This window comes from Gopherus evgoodei, chromosome 5, assembly GCF_007399415.2.
Source record: "Gopherus evgoodei ecotype Sinaloan lineage chromosome 5, rGopEvg1_v1.p, whole genome shotgun sequence".
Taxonomy (NCBI): Eukaryota; Metazoa; Chordata; order Testudines; family Testudinidae; genus Gopherus; species Gopherus evgoodei.
In genome coordinates this window covers 232,467-252,289 of record NC_044326.1, presented here as the reverse complement: position 1 = coordinate 252,289, position 19,823 = coordinate 232,467, and the positions used below count along the sequence as shown (strand labels likewise).

General features: G+C 55.6%; 1 protein-coding gene across 2 annotated transcripts in view; it reads right to left on the bottom strand.

The window, feature by feature from the left end:
* Positions 1 to 19,823, bottom strand: part of LOC115652216 (retinol dehydrogenase 13-like) — a 38,620-nt gene that overhangs the window by 5,041 nt on the left and 13,756 nt on the right. Inside the window, exons 2-4 of one of the 2 annotated variants that reach the window (XM_030563974.1) lie at positions 18,558 to 18,797; positions 8,781 to 8,870; positions 5,775 to 5,963 (exon numbers count right to left, since the gene is read on the bottom strand). In XM_030563974.1, the coding sequence (XP_030419834.1) occupies positions 5,775 to 5,963; positions 8,781 to 8,870; positions 18,558 to 18,797 (519 nt within the window). The remainder of the gene's footprint in view (positions 1 to 5,774; positions 5,964 to 8,780; positions 8,871 to 18,557; positions 18,798 to 19,823) is intronic. The other variant, XM_030563976.1, reaches the window with a different exon arrangement.

The window sequence follows — 19,823 nt, the reverse complement described above, 5'->3', positions numbered from 1 at the left end:
TTGTAAATATCATTGCCAGTGGCACCGAGATTTCTTCAGCCAATTCCTTCAGCGCCCTGGGGTGAATGGCACCAGCCCTGCTGATTTGAATTCATTCAAATTTTAGGGTATGTTTACACTACATGATTATTCCGATTTTACATAAACTGGTTTTGTAAAACAGATTGCATAAAGTCAAGTGCACACGGCCACACTGAGCACATTAATTTGGCGGTGTGCGTCCATGTACCAAGGCTAGTGTCGATTTCCGGAGTGTTGCACTGTGGGTAGCTATCCCGTAGCTATCCCATAGTTCCCGCAGTCTCCCCCGCCCATTGGAATTCTGGGTTGAGATCCCAGTGCAAAAACTGTCACGGGTGATTCTGGGTAAATGTCGTCACTCAATCCTTCCTCCGTGAAAGCAGCGGCAGACAATCATTTCACGCCCTTTTCTCCTGGGTTGCCCTGGCAGACGCCATAGCATGGCAACTATGGAGCCTGTTTTGCCTTTTGTCACTGTCACCGTATGTGTACTGGATGCTGCTGACAGAGGCGGTACTGCAGTGCTACATAGCAGCATTCATTTGCATTTGCAAGGTAGCAGAGACGGTTACCATCCCTATTGCACTGTCTGCCATTGTAAATTGGTGATGAGATGACAGTTATCAGTCATTCTGTACCGTCTGCTGCTGCCATGGGTGCTCCTGGCTGGCCTTGCTGAGGTCAGCCGGGGGCACATGGACAAAAATGGGAATGACTCCCCGGGTCATTCCCTTCTTTATGTTTTGTCTAAAAATAGAGTCAGTCCTGCCTAGAATATGGGGCAAGTCTACTAGAGAGCCAGAGAGCACAGCCGCTCCGGGTCACAGCCCCAGAGATCCCACAGAAATGATGAGCTGCATGCCATTCTAGGGGGTGCCCTGCAACAACCCCACCCATTGCTTCCCTCAACCCTCCTGGGCTACTGTGGCAGTGTCCCTCCATTTGTGTGATGAAGTAAGAAACATTGACTTTTCAGTGAGATAAAATGAGGGGGAGGAAGCCTCCCGCTGCTATGATAGTCCAGGCAGGACATTAAAGGGTCAGGGGGAGAGGAACGCAGCCTCCCGCTGCTATGATAGTCCAGGCAGTACAGAATCTTTTCTTTAGACATGAAAGGGGGGGGCTGATGGAGTTCAGCCTCCCGTTGCTATGATGAAGACGGTTACCAGTCATTCTGTACCATCTGCCAGGAATCATTCCCTTTTTTACCCAGGCACCCCCAGCCAACCTCACTGAGGCCAGGCAGGAGCACTCACAGGCTGATGATGACAATGAATAACAGTCATATTGTACCATCTGCCACTGGGACGGGGATGCTGCTGTTCAGCACTGCAGCACCCCATCTACCAGCAGCATGCAGTAGACATAGGGTGACACTGAAAAAAAGGTGAGAAATTTTTTTTTCTCTTTTCTTTTGGGGTGAGGGGAAGAGTGTAAATTGACGACATATACTCTGAAACACCCGGGAAAATGTTTTTGACCCTACAGGCATTGGGAGCTCAGCCAAGAATGCAAATACTTTTTGGAGACTGCGGGGACTGTGGGATAGCTGGAGTCCTCAGTCCCCCCTCCCTCCCTCCATGAGCATCCATTTGATTCTTTGGCTCTCCGTTACGCTTGTCACGCAGCACTGTGCTGAGTCCCTGCTGTGGCCTCTGTCTATCGTAGCCTGGAGATTTTTTCAAATGCTTTGTCATTTCGTCTTCTGTAACGGAGCTCTGACAGAACAGATTTGTCTCCCCATGCAGCGATCAGATCCAGTATCTCCCGTACGGTCCATGCTGGAGCTCTTTTTGGATTTGGGACGGCATCACCACCCGTGCTGATCAGAGCTCCACGCCGAGCAAACAGGAAATGAAATTCAAAAGTTCGCGGGGCTTTTCCTGTCAACCTGGCCAGTGCATCCGAGTTCAGATTGCTGTCCAGAGCAGTCACAATGGTGCACTGTGGGATACCGCTCGGAGACCAATACCGTCGATTTGCGGCCACACTAACCCTAATCTGACATGACAGTACTGATTTGAGCGCTACTCCTCTCGTCGGGGAGGAGTACAGAAATCGGTTTAAAGAGCCCTTTATATCGATATAAAGGGCCTCGTTGTGTGGACGGGTGCAGGGTTAAATCGATTTAACACTGCTAAATTCAGTTTAAACACGTAGTGTAGACCAGGGCTCAGTCAGAAGATCTCTGGCGTGTTCTTTACTTATCCGGATCTGCATCCCTTCTCCTATGTAGCCTATGGTAACTTGGCTAGCTGTCTGGTCAGATGATATTTTTGTGAGCAGACTGAAGCAAGGTAGGCATTGAGCAGCTCTGCCTTCCTATCATCTTCCGTTACCAGCTCACCTTCTCCATTGAGCAGCGCACCCACTCCGTCCTAGTGCTTTCTTTTGTGTGTGACGTATTTGGAGAACCCCTTCCTCCTTGCCAGTTGTAACTCCTTCCTTGCTGTGGTTTTCCTGATTTTCTCCCTGCACACTCACGCGGTCCCATGTATATTTCCTTGGTGACGTGCCCCTCCTTCCATTTCCGAGCTGGATCCCTTTTCGTTTTTAAAAGCTCCCTGGTACCCAGATCCTCCAGGTCAAAACCAAGGCCCAGAGACCTAGTGGGAGCCACTGGAGATCACCTGCTCCCTGGGAGATGCAGTGTGTAATACATTCTGCACCAGCTGCAGGTTCTGAGGTGCACCCTATGTGGAACTAGTGGCACTGACCCAACTTTCAGGGGACATAGGCCTGGGGAGCCACCATGGGGTCTGCCACTCAGGGGCCAGCTCGCAGTGGGGCAGGAAGGGCCTTAAACAGCAGAGTGAGAGAGCAGGGGCTAGCGACAGCCAGGGAGTGACAGAGGCCCCGAGAATGGATGATCAGACAGACTTTCTGCCATCTAACATGCGATCAAGTGAACAGCATGGGCACCCAGAGCTATCACAGCTTCCCTGGGGCAAGAAGCCAGGCCTTGAGGCTGCACCTTGCGTCAAGCCAGACGGAGATGTCTGCAGATGAAAGCAAGGCTGATGTAAGGACATGATGAAATAAACGAGACCCAAAGATCATGTCCAGCCTGTTCTCAGGGACAGCTGCCTCCCGGGAAGGAGTCACCACACCAAATGACTCAACTGAAAGGCCCAAGACAACAGGATTTCAGCGCGGCAGAAGCAGATCCCAGCTGGAGACAACAGCCAGGCGAGGAGCAATAGGGCTCAGAGCTCCAGGGGGGCTGGGAACACGGGGCATTTCTCACCTGCTCCGGTTCCCCTCTCACTAACATTGGTGTGGATCAGCAGAGCTGCCCCAGGTCAAAACCACCTAAACGAGGGGAGAATCGGGCACCATAAGATACTGGGAAAACAACAGTGCTGAAAGAGGCCTGGGAGGGCAGTGATGCCAGTCAGGGCACAACACCTGGGGATCAGAAACTGCGAATCTGTAGAGTCATTGTGGCCATGTTGCTGCCAGCGCCAGTAACATGGGAAAAGCTGGAGGAGCACAGGGCTTGGCCATGACAAATGCCCCCAGAGTCCAGCCGAGGGCCCGTTTCTAGACCCGGTGGATGGCCGGGGGGGTGGGGGAGTTAGCCCAGGACAATGAGCTCCAGACAGTGACTTGCCAAAGTCTGCGCTCCATCCAACTCGGTCTCCTGGTGCTGACAGTGGCCAGCACCAGCTGCACCAAAGCGAGGAGCAAGAACCCAGGCAGGAGGCAGTGATGGGATAACCTGCCCCAGGGGGGACATTCCTGACCCCAGACAGTTAGAGAGTGGTGTGTGCCCTGAAGCAGAAAAGTTCCCAGCCTTTACTTCTGTAACTCAGATGGTTCTCATTATCCAGGTGACCCTTCGCTGAGCCCTGCTAACCGCCTGGTCTCAACCACTTACGGTGGCAGTGGGTTCCACAAGCTAATCTCACACTGCGGAACGGTATTGCCTTTGATCAGTTTTAATGTTCTGCCTGTCAGTGTCGTTGACTGTTGCCTAGTTCTTGTGTTGTGAGAGGGTCAATACAAGTGCCCCAATTGCTCTACCCCATTCGTTATCCTCTCCCCCGGCATTCGTCCCCTCTCAGAACATTTACCAGAAGAGCTGCAGGAGGGGCCAGACCATGCATGGTCTGTTCTAATTTCTGTCCATCTCAGGTGCTATCACTGTAGTATCTGACGCTTCACAACCTGACCCTTCAGTGCCTTGATTCTCACAGGCCCTGCATGCAGCAGGCAGCATTACAGCAACGGGTTCGGTTAAACCTTGTCATGGGTCAGACCTGGTCACCGCCTTCCGTTGAGGATAGATGGAAAAAAGTCATCGTAAGGAGGTCGCTGAAACAATGGCAGTAGCCTCCCAAAACACAGGCACATGGAAATGGTGTGTAGAAGCTAAAACATGTGGCCCAAGAGGATAGGTGGAAGGTTGTGAGGGGCAGGGGAGAGGGGTGAGAGAGATGGAGGGCATGTTGAAGCAGCAAGAGACAACCAAGCAGACAGTAACAGACAACTAGTAATGTGGCCATGAACGAGAGCTCAGAGAGACAGCTCTTTGGGTGCAGAGCGCTGGTGGCTAGGCAGACTTGGAGCAGGGAGCAGACACTGGCTCCTGCTGTTTGATTTCTCTGTCCAGGGGAACAGGACTTCGTACACCTTTTGTAAATAAACAAGACTGCACCAAAGAAATCCCCGACTCTCGCCAATTCATCCTCCGACCTGGAACAACGAACAAGAGCCCCAACGTTTGGCTAGCTTCTCAGGGCACAGAGGGCAACACTGTTATCCCCGTGGGTATAGAAAAAATCAGAACTCCAGAGATTGATTTCAATGAGAGTTAGGCACCAAAATATTTTGAAAATCTGGCCGTTGGGTCTTGTTTGCACTGCAGCATCAAGAGAGGGTTGGAAATATACATGGACGATGAGAACAACCCGAGTTACAGAAATAAAAGCTGGTAATTCCTGCTACCTGGTTAGCCCAACCTTGCCCCAAACCATCGCCAGTGGGACCACCTGGGAACTGCTAGGAAGTCAAGCCCCACGCCACTACCTGGGGTACATGCCGGACCCCTGGCAGCTTCTCACCAAGTCCTAGAAAATGTCTATGGTGCGCTGCCCTCTCTAGCGCCGCAAGCAGTGGAAGGGCTGGAAGAGCTCGCCATGGAACGAGCAGCCCCGGGCGCAGCCAACCTAGGAGGCAGACAAGCTCACCTGCAAGGAGACTTCCCCGTGCCCCACTCCTTACACTGCCTGCACAGCTCACAGCCCCTGGATGAGGAGGTGGTGGCGCCTAGCAGCATCTGTTCCTTGCCTCGGGGAGTCACACCCTTGACAGCCTTGGTGAGTAATCTGGACATGTTGCAAGCAGAGACTCCCCTCCTCCCGGCTCCCTCGGTCCCATGACTGGGGCGAGTCGAGGGAGCACGGCTGCCCAGTGGAACAGGAGTCGGGGCACAGCACTCACAGCAGTGGTAACTGGGCCAGTGGGTGCTTGCAGGACAGGGCAGCTAGGCCTGGCCCCTCTTAGCTGGCAGGGATTAGGCTCAGGGCCCTTCTCAGGTCCTGCTGGGTGGGACCCCCGGGAGGCCTGTCTGCTGGGACGGCGCCTCCGGCTCACAGTGCCAATGCCCATCACTTCCCTTTCTGCTCAGGTGCTGCATAAATCCAGGGGGACATGAGGAGCAAACGCAGCTGGGGGGGGTTCAGGAGGGGCCCCGGGGTGCTGGTCACTTTGGGGTGCTGGCCCCGGGGGGGGCAGGGAATGACACTGACCCGTGCCCTGCAGCCTCCTGGCCAGCTCGTTGGTGAACAGGACGTTCATGAGCTTGGTGCTCGTGTACGACTGGTCGAAGTTCTTGGGCCTCTCCTCCCCGGTCAGGTGCTTCATGTTGGCCATGCCCTGGACGTGTCTGAAGGATGAGATGTTCACAATGCGGGCGGGAGCGGAGCCCTTCATGGTCTCTGGGCGGGGGAGGCAAAGCAAACAGGCTCATGTCGGGGGTGGCACGGTGCAGGAGGCTCCCACGTGCTAAGGAGGCAGCCGGGGAGAAGCCCCAGCTCAGAGAGACCCTCGGGCAGCAGACGGGGAATCAGCTGGCAGCCTCAGCACAGCCAGTGTGAGGCCTGGGTCCATGCCCCAGGGGAATGCCAAGGCAGCCGTCCCCCAGCCCAGCGAGCAACCAGTGCAACCCCTCCCCCAGCCGAGCGTGTGCCGGTGCAGCCCCTCCCCCAGCCGAGCGTGTGCCCAGTGCAGCCCCTCCCCCAGCCGAGCGTGTGCCAGTGCAACCCCTCCCCCAGCCGAGCGTGTGCCAGTGCAGCCGTCCCCCAGCCGAGCGAGCAACCAGTGCAACCGCTAACCCAGCCGAGCGTGTGCCAGTGCAGCCCCTCCCCCAGCCGAGCGTGTGCCAAGGCAGCCGTCCCCCAGCCCAGCGAGCAACCAGTGCAGCCCCTCCCCCAGCCGAGCGTGTGCCAGTGCAGCCCCTCCCCCAGCCGAGCGTGTGCCAGTGCAACCCCTCCCCCAGCCGAGCGTGTGCCCAGTGCAACCCCTCCCCCAGCCGAGCATGTGCCCAGTGCAGCCCCTCCCCCAGCCGAGCGTGTGCCAGTGCAACCCCTCCCCCAGCCCAGCGAGCAACCAGTGCAACCCCTCCCCCAGTCGAGTGTGTGCCCAGTGCAACCCCTCCCCCAGCCGAGCGTGTGCCAGTGCAACCCCTCCCCCAGCCAAGCGTGTGCCAGTGCAACCCCTCCCCCAGCCGAGCGTGTGCCCAGTGCAGCCCCTCCCCCAGCTGAGCGTGTGCCCAGTGCAGCCCCTCCCCCAGCCGAGCGTGTGCCAGTGCAACCCCTCCCCCAGCCGAGCAAGTGCCCAGTGCAAACCCTCCCCCAGCCGAGCGTGTGCCAGTGCAGCCCCTCCTCCAGCCGAGCATGTGCCCAGTGCAGCCCCTCCCCCAGCCGAGCGTGTGCCGGTGCAGCCCCTCCCCCAGCCGAGCGTGTGCCCAGTGCAGCCCCTCCCCCAGCCGAGTGTGTGCCAGTGCAGCCCCTCCCCCAGCCGAGCGTGTGCCAGTGCAACCCCTCCCCCAGCCGAGCGTGTGCCAGTGCAGCCCCTCCCCCAGCCGAGCGTGTGCCCAGTGCAGCCCCTCCCCCAGCCGAGCGTGTGCCAGTGTAGCCCCTCCCCCAGCCGAGCGTGTGCCAGTGCAGCCCCTCCCCCAGCCGAGCGTGTGCCCAGTGCAGCCCCTCCCCCAACCGAGCGTGTCCCAGTGCAGCCCCTCCCCCAGCCGAGCGTGTGCCAGTGCAGCCCCTCCCCCAGCCGAGCGTGTGCCCAGTGCAGCCCCTCCCCCAGCCGAGCGTGTGCCAGTGTAGCCCCTCCCCCAGCCGAGCGTGTGCCAGTGCAGGCCCTCCCCCAGCCGAGCGTGTGCCCAGTGCAGCCCCTCCCCCAGCCGAGCGTGTCCCAGTGCAGCCCCTCCCCCAGCCGAGCGTGTGCCCAGTGCAGCCCCTCCCCCAGCCGAGCGTGTGCCCAGTGCAGCCCCTCCCCCAGCCGAGCGTGTCCCAGTGCAGCCCCTCCCCCAGCCGAGCGTGTGCCAGTGCAGCCCCTCCCCCAGCCGAGCGTGTGCCCAGTGCAGCCCCTCCCCCAGCCGAGCGTGTGCCAGTGCAGCCCCTCCCCCAGCTGAGCGTGTGTCAGTGCAGCCCCTCCCCCAGCCCAGCGAGCGCCCAGTGCAGCCCTTCCCCCAGCGGAGCGTGTGCCCAGTGCAGCCCCTCCCCCAGCCGAGCGTGTGCCAGTGCAGGCCCTCCCCCAGCCGAGCATGTGCCAGTGCAGCCCCTCCCCCAGCCGAGCGTGTGCCAGTGCTGCCCCTCCCCCAGCCGTGTGTGTGCCCAGTGCAGCCCCTCCCCCAGCCGAGCGTGTGCCAGTGCAGGCCCTCCCCCAGCCCAGTGAGTGCCCAGTGCCCAGAGCAGCCCCTCCCTCATCCCAGTGAGCGCCCAGTGCAGCCTCTCCCCCAGCCCAGCGGAGCCCAGTGCAGCCCCTCCCCCAGCCGAGCGTGTGCCAGTGCAGCCCCTCCCCCAGCCGAGCGTGTACCCAGTGCAGCCCCTCCCCCAGCCGAGCGTGTGCCCAGTGCAGCCCCTCCCCCAGCCGAGCGTGTGCCAGTGCAGGCCCTCCCCCAGCCGAGCGTGTGCCCAGTGCAGCCCCTCCCCCAGCCGAGCGTGTGCCAGTGCAGCCCCTCCCCCAGACGAGCGTGTGCCCAGTGCAGCCCCTCCCCCAGACGAGCGTGTCCCAGTGCAGCCCCTCCCCCAGACGAGCGTGTGCCAGTGCAGCCCCTCCCCCAGACGAGCGTGTGCCCAGTGCAGCCCCTCCCCCAGCCGAGCGTGTGCCAGTGCAGCCCCTCCCCCAGCCGTGCATGTGCCCAGTGCAGCCCCTCCCCCAGCCGAGCGTGTGCCAGTGCAGCCCCTCCCCCAGCCCAGCGAGCGCCCAGTGCAGCCCTTCCCCCAGCGGAGCGTGTGCCAGTGCAGCCCCTCCCCCAGCCCAGCGAGTGCCCGGTGCCCAGAGCAGCCCCTCCCTCATCCCAGTGAGCGCCCAGTGCAGCCTCTCCCCCAGCCCAGCGGAGCCCAGTGCAGCCCGTCCCCCAGCCCAGTGAACACCCAGTGCAGCCCCTCCCCCAGCCCAGCGAGTGCCCAGTGCAGCCCCTCCCCCAGCGGAGTGTGTGTCAGTGCAGCCCCTCCCCCAGCGGAGTGTGTGTCAGTGCAGCCCCTCCCCCAGCCCAGCAAGCACCCAGATCCTGGGGCAGCCCTTACCCAGAAGCAAATTGGTCAGAAGAAAAGGGCCCAGGTAGTTGGTGGCGAAGGTCTGCTCCAGCCCCTCGGAGGTGATGGAGAACGGCAAACCTGGGAGAGAGGAGCGGATTGGCACAGCAGGCCCTGACTGGGCAGTCGGGGGTGGGTGCCATTCGGATTCATGCCCCCTGCCTGCCATAGCCCTAGGCTGAGCTGAGAGCCCGGCTTTCTGCTAAGCTCTGTCTGTTCACTGGTGCCAGCCCCCGGCCGGGCTGTGTCCTGCAGGCACCCAGGCTGAGCTGAGAGCCCTGCTTTCTGCTAAGCTCTGTCTGTTCACTGGTGCCAGCCCCCGGCCGGGCTGTGTCCTGCAGGCACCCAGGCTGAGCTGAGACCCCTGCTTTCTGCTAAGCTCTGTCTGTTCACTGGTACTTGCAGGACAGGCTGAACGAGTACGAAGAGAAAGGCCTCGTGAGGGAACTCAAGGGCTGGGCTCAGACCAGACCGGGGCAAGGAGAATTGCACAGAAGCAGAACTCAGGGGATCTGGATTGGTGCGATGGAAGCTAGACCTTGCTGCTAGACAGAAGAACAAGGGGACGGGCTGGGACTTTAACAGCAGCAGCAGCTCCAGCCTGTCTCAACTAGTCTTCTCCTTTCCCAGGCAGCATAGTTAGCACCAGCTTTCGCTGGTTTCCCTTCTTTGCCGTATCTTTAATAACCGGCTAAACGGACGTTTAATGGGGTGTTTGCCATGGCACTAAGCAGCTGAGGTCTGTGGGTACCAAACTCCAAACCTGTTTTAAACACTGTAATGTGGCTGCGTTACGGTAACACCTTTAGCCTCTATATTTCATCGAAGTTAATACATTTCTGGCACCCAGTGTGGTGCCTATAGGGTTAATACATACTCGGAAGCCGTTGTCTATCTGTACCCGGAGGTTCTTGGAGATGTGCGGTCCCGGTCTGGATTCCACGCGTGGGATACGCATGCACACCTGGGCCTGAGGCCAGAACTTTCTTAGCAAGCCGCGTCTGTTGATCCGCACGTGAACCTCCTGCTCCAAACTGAGGAGGCGTGCAGCCTGGTACCTCTCCAGTTCCTTCTCTTACAGCAAATCCAGATAATCAGCAGTAGAGGGGCTGGAGAGTGGGTGTGGGATGCAGATGGGAACACATATCTCAAAGAACCTGTTACAGGTAAGTAGCCTCAGGGCCGTCCTTAGGCATAGGCAACATAGGCAGCTGCGTAGGGCACCTGAAAATTTGGGGCACCACTGGGTCTTAGTGTCCACCCTCTTGTTTTCCTATCCCTGTTCTGACCCTTCCTGCAGGCTCCCACAGATGGCTGCTCTAGCCTGGTGAGTTTTCCTTGGGAGGGAATCTAGTAGTTAAAAGTGAAAAAACCTCCAGCCTGCCAGCCCTATTAGCACAACATTGAAACTGTTAAAGAGACATTCAAGGGGTAATAAAGCCATTTAACAGGCATTTGCCAACCCCAAGGTATATACTGACAGGTTTCAGAGTGGTAGTCCTGTTAGTCTGTATCAGCAAAAACAAGGACGAGTCCTTGTGTCACCTCAAAGACTAACAGATTATTTGGGCATAAGCTTTTGTGGACTAGAACCCATTTCATCAGATGTCCACGAAAGCTTATGCCCAAATATATTTTTATACTGTCAGTTTCTGACTTTACTGACAAAAACAGTTGTGCATTAATGTAATATTTACACAGAACATGTCAATCTACAGGACCTTAGTTTAAAATTTGCTTTAAAAATATTTCATTAGTGAGCTGGTGAAGATTATAAAATCACATTTCTAAAAAATGCTTGCATAGAGTTTTAGATGCACAATCATCTTTAGCCTTAAATGTGTGGATCTTCACACATAGTTTTTTAAATAAATCCTTCAAAAGACCTCCCTTATCTAAAATACACATTTTAATTACTATAGTTAAAAAAAAAGTGCTTCCAAGTCTTCCTGTGTCCTTTCTGTCCATCCCTTCACCACCTCTCCCCCCACTCCCCACTGAAGAGAGCCCTTAAAGGGACAACAGTCCTTCCCTTCCAGATAGCTGGACAAAGAGTTCCCTTTCTTTACTTCTGACTATCCGACAAACTAATTTTAAAAGAACCCTCCAGCAAAATCAGTACCTTAGTAAGACAAAATCCTTGTTATACCTAAAATCTTTGGAAACATATTTTTTTAAAGTTGGTGAAATTTCATAACCATGTCTCTTGTTATGGAGATCACACAAAGTAAATTACTGTTCCCTTTTTCTAAAAGCAATGAACATTGTTATGAACACACTAAACCTCTCTGATTAATTTAAAAGAATGTCTTTGTTTCAGTGAGTTAAATATGTAGTAATCTGGAATGCTGGCTTAAGATTTGAGTACATTTAAAATATAAATTCAACTTAGAAATACTGATGAAGAAAATGTAAAACAGAGAAGAGCTGCATCATGTATTCCATTATATGTAATGTTGTATTCAGCAGGACAGCTGACTCACCCTTACTATGAAGTTTTTGCAAATAAATCTCTGACAAACTTCAGGGCATATCAAAAAACCTGTGACTGGCATTTTTTATTCCCAAATTTTAGTGCTTTTAATTAGGTACTTTCTTCATGTCCATTCTGCATGAGGGAGAGTGCATGGAAGTCTCTGCGGGGAACTGTGACTCCGCCACCATGAGGCAGGCTGGGCATCTCATTATCCTTTGCTGTCAAGTCCCTCCTCCCCCTCCCCCACCAGGCTGTGAGCTTGGGCTGCCATCCGGCATAGGGGCACCAGTTTAATAATACTGCCTAGGGCCCCATAAATCCTAAGGACGGCCCTGGGTAGCCTCCATTTCTTCTTCAAGTGTGCAGGAGCTTAGCAAGCAGTGGCCGAACAGGAGGTGGGTGGGAGAAGGCAGACGTGATAGCTGTCTGTAGGACTGCTCTGCCCACAGCTAGATCTGCAGTAGGAGGCTGGACCAAGGCATAACATCTCATGAAGGTGTGTAGGGAGCGCCGGGTGCCTGCCCTACCTATCTCTAGCAAGGGGTACGTCTCTTGGGGATGCAGCACAGGTTGCTTGAGTTCTAGTGGAATGTGGGCTAGCTGGTAACAAAGAATAAGGCAGCCAGGGGTCTATATCAAAAGCTGCTGCCCAGATAGAGCCTGACCCCTTGATCTCTCTGCTATGGAACAAATAGTTGAGGTGTCTTTTGTCCTTTGTGGATAAAAGGCCAGTGGCCTTCAGACGTCCAGGAAATGCAGCCTCCTCTCTTAAACTGAGCCCCATGGTTTAGGAAACTAATACTGGTAAGTGGATGGTTGGACTCGTCTGAAACTACTGTAGGGATGAATCTTGGGTGTGGGTGCAGCGAGAACTTTTCTTTACGGAAGGTAGCATCTGGCAAATCCACCGTGATCGCTCCCAGATCACTGGCTTCTGGCTTATGGTGTTGCGACTAGAAAGGCCATTTTCATAGACAGATGGGCCACGGAGCACATGTCTAGGGGTTCAAAGGAGGATCTAGCGAGAGCTGAAAGAATGAAATTGGAGGTCCCACTGGGGCGCAGCCATCACCAAAGGTCGGAGAGGCTGTGGGAACTGGGATTGTTTAGTCTGCAGAAGAGAAGAACGAGGGAGGATTTGATAGCAGCTTTCACCTGAAGGGGGGTTCCAAAGAGGATGGATCTAAACTGTTCTCAGTGGTGGCAGATGACAGAACAAGGAGCAATGGTCTCAAGTTGCAGTGGGGGAGGTCTAGGTTGGATATTAGGAAACACTATTTCATTAGGAGGGTGGTGAAGCACCGGAATGGGTTCCCTAGGGAGGTGGTGGAATCTCCTTCCTTAGAGGTTTTTAAGGCCCAGCTTGACAAAGCCCTGGCTGGGATGATTTAGTTGGGGATTGGTCCTGCTTTGAGCAGGGGGTTGGACTAGATACCTCCTGAGGTCCCTTCCAACCCTGATCTTCTATGATTCTATGATTCTAAGGATTGAAGAAGCCCCTGTAAAAATCCAGTTGTGCCAGGATGAGAGAAGATCACGCTGCTATCAACAGGAGGATGAAATGTTGCTAAATGCACCAAAGAGAACCAAGAAATCTACAGACTTAAGGGTAAGTGGATATTCCAGGACAGCAGGCACCCAAGCAGCTCTGGAGATAATGGGCGTTGCTGAGCTCAGGAGGAGAAATGCCTCCATTTTGCTGAGTAACATCTCCTATTTGAGTCTTTCCTGCTTTGGTTGAGGATGGTTTGCATCCTGTTGCAACATGAGCGCTCTACAGCAGACGCCCATCCAATCGCCAGGCTCGGAGCAGCCGTGTTTCTGGACTGGGGTGCTTGGAAGTGCCCGTGGGTCATCTTAGAAGGTCCAAAATGGGCAGATGTTTGTGAGCGTGGAGCTGAGAGCTTCAGTAGGTGCATAAAGCAGAACTGTCTCAGCCAGTTCGGCACAATAAGGATGACTCAAGCACTGTCCGAGCAGATTTTCCGCAGGACCCAGGGTATTAATGGAATGGGAGGGAACGGGAAGGCATAGCTCAGAGATCCTTCCAGGAGAGCAGGAAGGCCTCTCTCTCTCTCTCTCTCTCTCTCTCTCACCTAAGAAGACAAAGGAACCAGCCCTTTGACTTTGGGGGGATCTGGGCCTGAGAATTTAGTCATCCTGTTGCTGGGAACATGTGGTGAGGGTTTCAGCTTGAATCAAGATCTAGTTTGTTAAGTTTTAGCTACTAGGAAGATTTTTTTCTTTATTTCTCTTGTACCCATTTCTGACTTAAATGCCTTACACTTGTACTCACTTAAAACCTACCTCTTTGGAACTAAATAAACATCTTGTATCTTTTTAATCTAAACTAACCCAGTGTTGTGTTTGAACGGAGCTCTTTCGGTAACTGCAGTTAAAGCAACGAACTGCTGGATACTGACCTCTTACAGGGACAACAGCCCTCTACTGTCTGAGCTGCCCCAGAGAGGGCTGGACGTGCAGAACACACGATTTGGGGACAATCCGGGACCAGGAGTCACCCTGCAGGTCGTGACCAAGGCTGGTGGAAGCCAGAGGGTGGCTGCTGTGTTGCTGCCTGGCTCAGAGGTGCTGGACCAGGGCTGTAGCTATGCACTGAGCATTGTGAGGTGCCCCAGATTGCAGAGCAGATGGTGCACAACCCCTCACTGGTCCGGACTGCACCCCCAACATGACACCTTCTCTTTAGGCTTCAAGTCTTAGCCTCCATTCCCAAACTCATGCATGGCGGGGCACTGCAGACGAAACAATCCCAGTTCCCTCATACTCTCCTCGTAAGCCATGTGCTCCAGCCCTCTGATCATTTTCCTTGCCTTCTGCTGGACTCTTTCCAATTTGTTCACATCCCTTCTGTAGTGGGGGGCCCAAAATTGGACTCAATACTCCAGCTGTGGCCTCACCAGTGCCGAACAGAGGGGAATATTCACTTCCCTAGACCTGCTGGCAATGCTCCTACTAATGCAGTCCAATGTGCCGTTAGCCTTCTTGGCAACCAGGGCACACTGCTGACTCCTATCCAGCTTCTCATCCACTGTGATTCCCAGGTCCTTTTCTGCAGAATTGCCGCTTAGCCAGTCGGTCTCCAGCCTGTAGCAGTGCATGGGATTCTTCCATCCTAAGTGCAGGACTCTGCACTTGTCCTTGTTGAATCTCTTTTTTGTCCGTATATGATTCTTTTTGTATTTGTTTCGGTTTTGTTTTTATTGATAAGCTATGCATGGGGCAAAGGTCTGAGTTAGGTGGACACATCTTAAGGTCCTTGTGGCAGACAGAAGGTTGGCCCCCAGAAATCTGACACTGACCCACTCAAAGACCACTCCAGACATTGGTAAGGATTGTTTTGGGGTGCTCTGCTAATTGGTGGTGGACGTGTATAAGTGCTGGAGACTAAATAAAGTAAAAGCTTTAAGTGGAAGCACTCGTTTGCCCTGTTTATACCAACCACCCATCAGGGCAAGGAGCACAGCAGAGAGGGGTTCTGTAGAACTGATAATGAAATTGTTTTTAATTATTAACGTAACTTCTGTTTGCCATCCACTGCACTTGTCTATATTGTAACTTCTGTTCACTGTTCACTGACGTTATTGATATAAACTGGGACCATATAGAACATGGGTTGCAACCAAGGTCCTTTAGTGGCACCAAATCCTATGTAAAGTTGGTCATATAAGGTGTCTAAGACCAGGTTATGGGTTACTGGTTATGATTATGCTGTCTGTATGTCTGTATCATTTTGTAGTTGAAGTTATAAGTATTGGCTGTATGCTGTCTGAATTTCAAATTGATGCTGCAGTTCTGGGAAACACCCCAGACAAGTTGGTGTTAGCTCTGCTTAGCCTGCTTGATGGCCCACTAAGGACCATCAGCTACACAACTGACCCATTGAGAGGAGGCAGATACGCCTTGTAACTCAGCAAAGTGCAGGGACTTGCCCATGTGACTCCAAACTCCATTTTGCTGTAATTTTCCACAGTAAGAACAAATAAGTGTTCTTACACCTGGAAGTACTTATATAAGGCTGATGCCTCATCTCCGTCTTATCTTCAGTCCTGCTTCCTGCCTCTGGAGGGACTTTGCTACAAACTGAAGCTCTACACAAAGGACTGAATGACCCATCCCAGCAGGGGATGTTCTCCAGAGACTTGATTTGAACCTGCAGTTTACTCCATCACAGCTACAAGCCTTAACTAAGAACTTTGCCATTACTGTATGGAATTGATTCCATTTAACCAATTCTAGCTCTCATTTCTATCTTTTTCCTTTTATGAATAAACCTTTAGATTTTAGATTCTAAAGGATTGGCAACAGCGTGATTTGTGGGTAACATCTGATGTGTATATTGACCTGGGTCTGGGGCTTGGTCCTTTGGGATCGAGAGAACCTTTTTCTTTTACTGGGGTGTTGGTTTTCATAACCATTCATCCCCAGGATGAGTGGCACTGGGGATACTGGGAGACTGGAGTATCTAAGGGAATTGCTTGTGTGACTTGTGGTTAGCCAGTGGGGTGAAACCAAAGTCCTCTTTGTCTGGCTGGTTTGGTTTGTCTTAGAGGTGGAAAAACCCCAGCCTTGGGCTGTGACTGCCCTGTCTGAGCAACTGGTCCTGAATTGGCACTCTCAGTTGGGTCCCGCCAGAATCGCATTGTCACAGCCATATTGTAATTCAAACCCCGTTTTAGAACACTCATTCCATTTTGTAAAAGCTTCCTCCAACCTTCATTTTTGCAAACCCTGCTGTAATCTTATTAGTTTAGTTTAGATGTGTGACTGAGGTATGGATGGATGATGGAATCAACCTCCAGCCCCAGCCTGTCCTAATGAAATAAAGTTCAAACTCCACCGGCTGAAGATGCAGACAAGAGCCCTAACAAAGTAAGAAGTGTCCACCCTAAAAAGAAAAGGAACAATAGAAGGAAGATCAAAGCCAGGTCTGAGGCTGAAAGTCAGGCCTGCAGTTGACGGGTGATCAATCACCAAACCCAGAGGCATCAGGACACAGAAAGACCTATAGACTCTGGATTCAAACTAAAGCCTACAAAAAGGATGGGTGAGATGGAAGACTTTGGAGGGTAACGTTCTGCTGCCAACATGGAAGGACATCGGTGCAGGCCCAACAGAGACCCAGCTCGTCCTTCTGCCCGACTTTCCTGGCCAGTTACCGCCACCAGCTACGAACCCAAGCTGCAAAATCAAGCCACGAACTCAAGCTATGTCCAGGACTGGTAACTATGCAGCAGCTGCAGAACATCTGATGGATGTGTGTGTGTGTGTGAATGTATGTGTGTGTGTGTATAGGTATTAGGTATAATGTGTGTGTATAAGGATTAAGATATTAGTTATTGGTCATAAATCAAATAGTTATCTTAATAAATGTGGCATCTTTGTCTTGCTCCTTGAAAAGATCCTGTGTAGTTTTGTCTGTACAACAGTTCTGCAGGCAGGGGCTAGGCAGACGGGGCTGGTGCGTGGCACAGGAGAGGGGAGATCCACATACAGGAGCTGGGCAGACGGGGCTTGGCAGATGTGGCTGGCACGTGGCACAGGGGAGGGGGGTTCCGCACACAGCGACTGGGCAGACGTGGCTGGCACGAGGCACGGGGGGGGGGGGTTCCGCACGCAGGGGCTGGGCAGACGTGGCTGGTGCGTGGGCACAGGGGAGAGGGGTTCTGCACACAGCGGCTGGGCAGATGTGGCTGGCACGATGCACAGGGGAGGGGGGTTCCACAGGCAGGGGCTGGGCAGACATGGCTGGCGCATGGCACAGCGGAGGGGGGTTCTGCACGCAGGGGCTGAGCAGACGTGGCTGGCACATGGGCACAGGGGAGGGGGTTTCTGCTGGCAGGGGCTGGGCAGACGTGGCTGATGTGTGGGCACATGGGAGGGGGGTTCTGCTGGCAGGGACTAGGCAGACGTGGCTGGCACATGGCACAGGGAAGGGGGTTCCACACGCAGGGGCTGGGCCGACATGACTGGCGTAAGGCACAGGGGAGAGGGGTTTTGCTGGCAGGGGCTGGGCAGATGTGGCCGGTGCATGGGCACAGGGGAGGGGGGGTTCTGCTGGCAGGGGCTGGGCAGACATGGCTGGCGCGAGGCACAGGGAAGTGGGGTTCCACACAGGGGCAGGGCAGATGTGGCTGGTGCATGGGCACAGGGGAGGGGGTTTCTGCTGGCAGGGGCTGGGCAGACTGGCTGGCATGTGGCACAGGGGAAGGTGGTTCCGCACAGAGGGGCTGGGCAGATGTGGCTGGTGCATGGGCACAGGGGAGGGGGTTTCTGCTGGCAGGGGCTGGGCAGACTGGCTGGCATGTGGCACAGGGGAAGGTGGTTCCGCACACAGGGGCTGGGCAGATGTGGTTGGTGCATGGGCACAGGGGAGGGGGTTTCTGCTGGCAGGGGCTGGGCAGACTGGCTGGCACGTGGCACAGGGGAGGGTGGTTCCGCACACAGGGGCTGGGCACATGTGGCTGGTGCATGGCACAGGGGAGGGGGGTTCTGCACGCAGGAGCTGGGCAGACGGGGCTGGCACATGGCACAGGGAAGGAGGGTTCTGCTGGCAGGGGCTGGGCAGACATGGCTGGCGTGAAGCACAGGGGAGGGGGGTTCTGCACGCAGGAGCTGGGCAGACGGGGCTGGTGCATTGGCACAGGGGAAGGGGGTTCTGCACGTAGGAGCTTGGCAGACAGGGCTGGCACGTGGCACAGGGGAGGGTGGTTCCACACACAGGGGCTGGGCAGACTGGCTGGCACGTGGCACAGGGGAGGGTGGTTCCGCACACAGGGGCTGGGCAGATGTGGCTGGTGCATGGCACAGGGGAGGGGGTTTCTGCTGGCAGGGGCTGGGCAGACTGGCTGGCACGTGGCACAGCGGAGGGTGGTTCCGCACACAGGGGCTGGGCAGACGGGGCTGGCACATGGCACAGGGGAGGGTGGTTCCGCACACAGGGGCTGGGCAGATGTGGCTGGCACATGGCACAGGGAAGGAGGGTTCTGCTGGCAGGGGCTGGGCAGACATGGCTGGCGCGAAGCACAGGGGAGGGGGGTTCCGCACACAGGGGCTGGGCAGATGTGGCTGGCACATGGCACAGGGAAGGAGGGTTCTGCTGGCAGGGGCTGGGCAGACATGGCTGGCGCGAAGCACAGGGGAGGGGGGTTCCGCACACAGGGGCTGGGCAGACAGGGCTGGCACATGGTACAGGGGAGGGGGGTTCTGCTGGCAGGGGCTGGGCACACTCTGCTGAAGGCCTGTCCCCATCCCTACGCGACGTCACCAACCTGTGACTCCGGCGTTATTGACCAGGATGTCCAGCCGCTTCTCCTCCTGCCGGATCTGCTTGGCAAAGTGCCGGATGGAGGCCATGCTGCTGATGTCCACGATCCTCAGAAGCACGTTGGGGTTCCCGGTGGCCCTCTGGATTTCCTCCACCGCCGCCTGCCCCCGTTCTCTGCTGCGGCAGGCGAGAATGGTGCGGGCGTTCCTGCGGGCCAGGTCCAAGGCCACATATTTCCCGATCCCTGTGGATACACACAGGCCTGCGTCACATGGTGATGCTCTGACTTCGCCTTCTCCCTCCAGAACTCAGCCCCTTTGCCTGCTCCAGTGCCCAACATCGCGCTGCCGCTCCCCTACCAACGTGCGCCCCTCCCCAGTCACTCACGAGTGAGCAGGGTGCAGGACATGCCGCGGGAGTCTGTTCTCCTGCAGGTATCGCAGAAGAACTGGGTTTGCAGGAAGGGTTGAGCAGAGGGGTGGGGGCAGCATGGCAGGAAGGAGAGGGAGCCCGGGGGAAGCAGAGAGGTAGGAGCAGAGGCTTCCAGCTGCAGCCAGGCTGGACCAATGGCAGCTGGAGTCCTGCAGACCCCAAGGTGACCACGGGAGGTGGTGGGGAAGGGGCAGCCTGGGGGAGATTCATAGGGGCAGGACATGCTTAGGGAGGCAGGTGGGGCAGAGCAGCCTCGGGGGCACTCTGGGGTGGGCAGTCAGAGAGGAGGAGGCAGGACAGAAGATAGGGCAAGGGTATTAGCTGCAGCAAGGGAAGGAAAAGGCCAGGGCCTAGGGACGCGAGACACAGACGAAAACTGGGCCCTGGGTGCCCTACCCGTGGGAACAGCCTCCCCCAGGCCCAGCAGCAGTGCTGGCTGCTCAGAGGGGCCGAGCATGGCACTGATCGACTCACACTGCACAGGGCAGTCGGAGCAACTTGGAGGGTGCAGAGGAGCTGAGTCCATGGGTGCTCCGGGGCTGGCGCACCCATGGGAAAAAATTAGTGGGTGCTCGGCACCCACTGGCAGCCAAGCTCCCCTCTGGGGCCAGGGGGGTGGGGGTGGGGGTGGGGGTGGGGGTGGGGGCAGGGAAAGCGAGTTGGTCCTGCTCCGTTCTGGTTTCTGACTCCTGGCTACGGCTCTGACCCTTCGGCTGAGGCTTTGGCTTCTGACTCCAGTTCTGCCCTTCAGTTTGGCCCCTCAGCTCTGACACCAGCTTCACCCTGGGACTGACTCCTGATTCCTGAATCTACACTTGGCATTTCTCTCGGCTTCCAC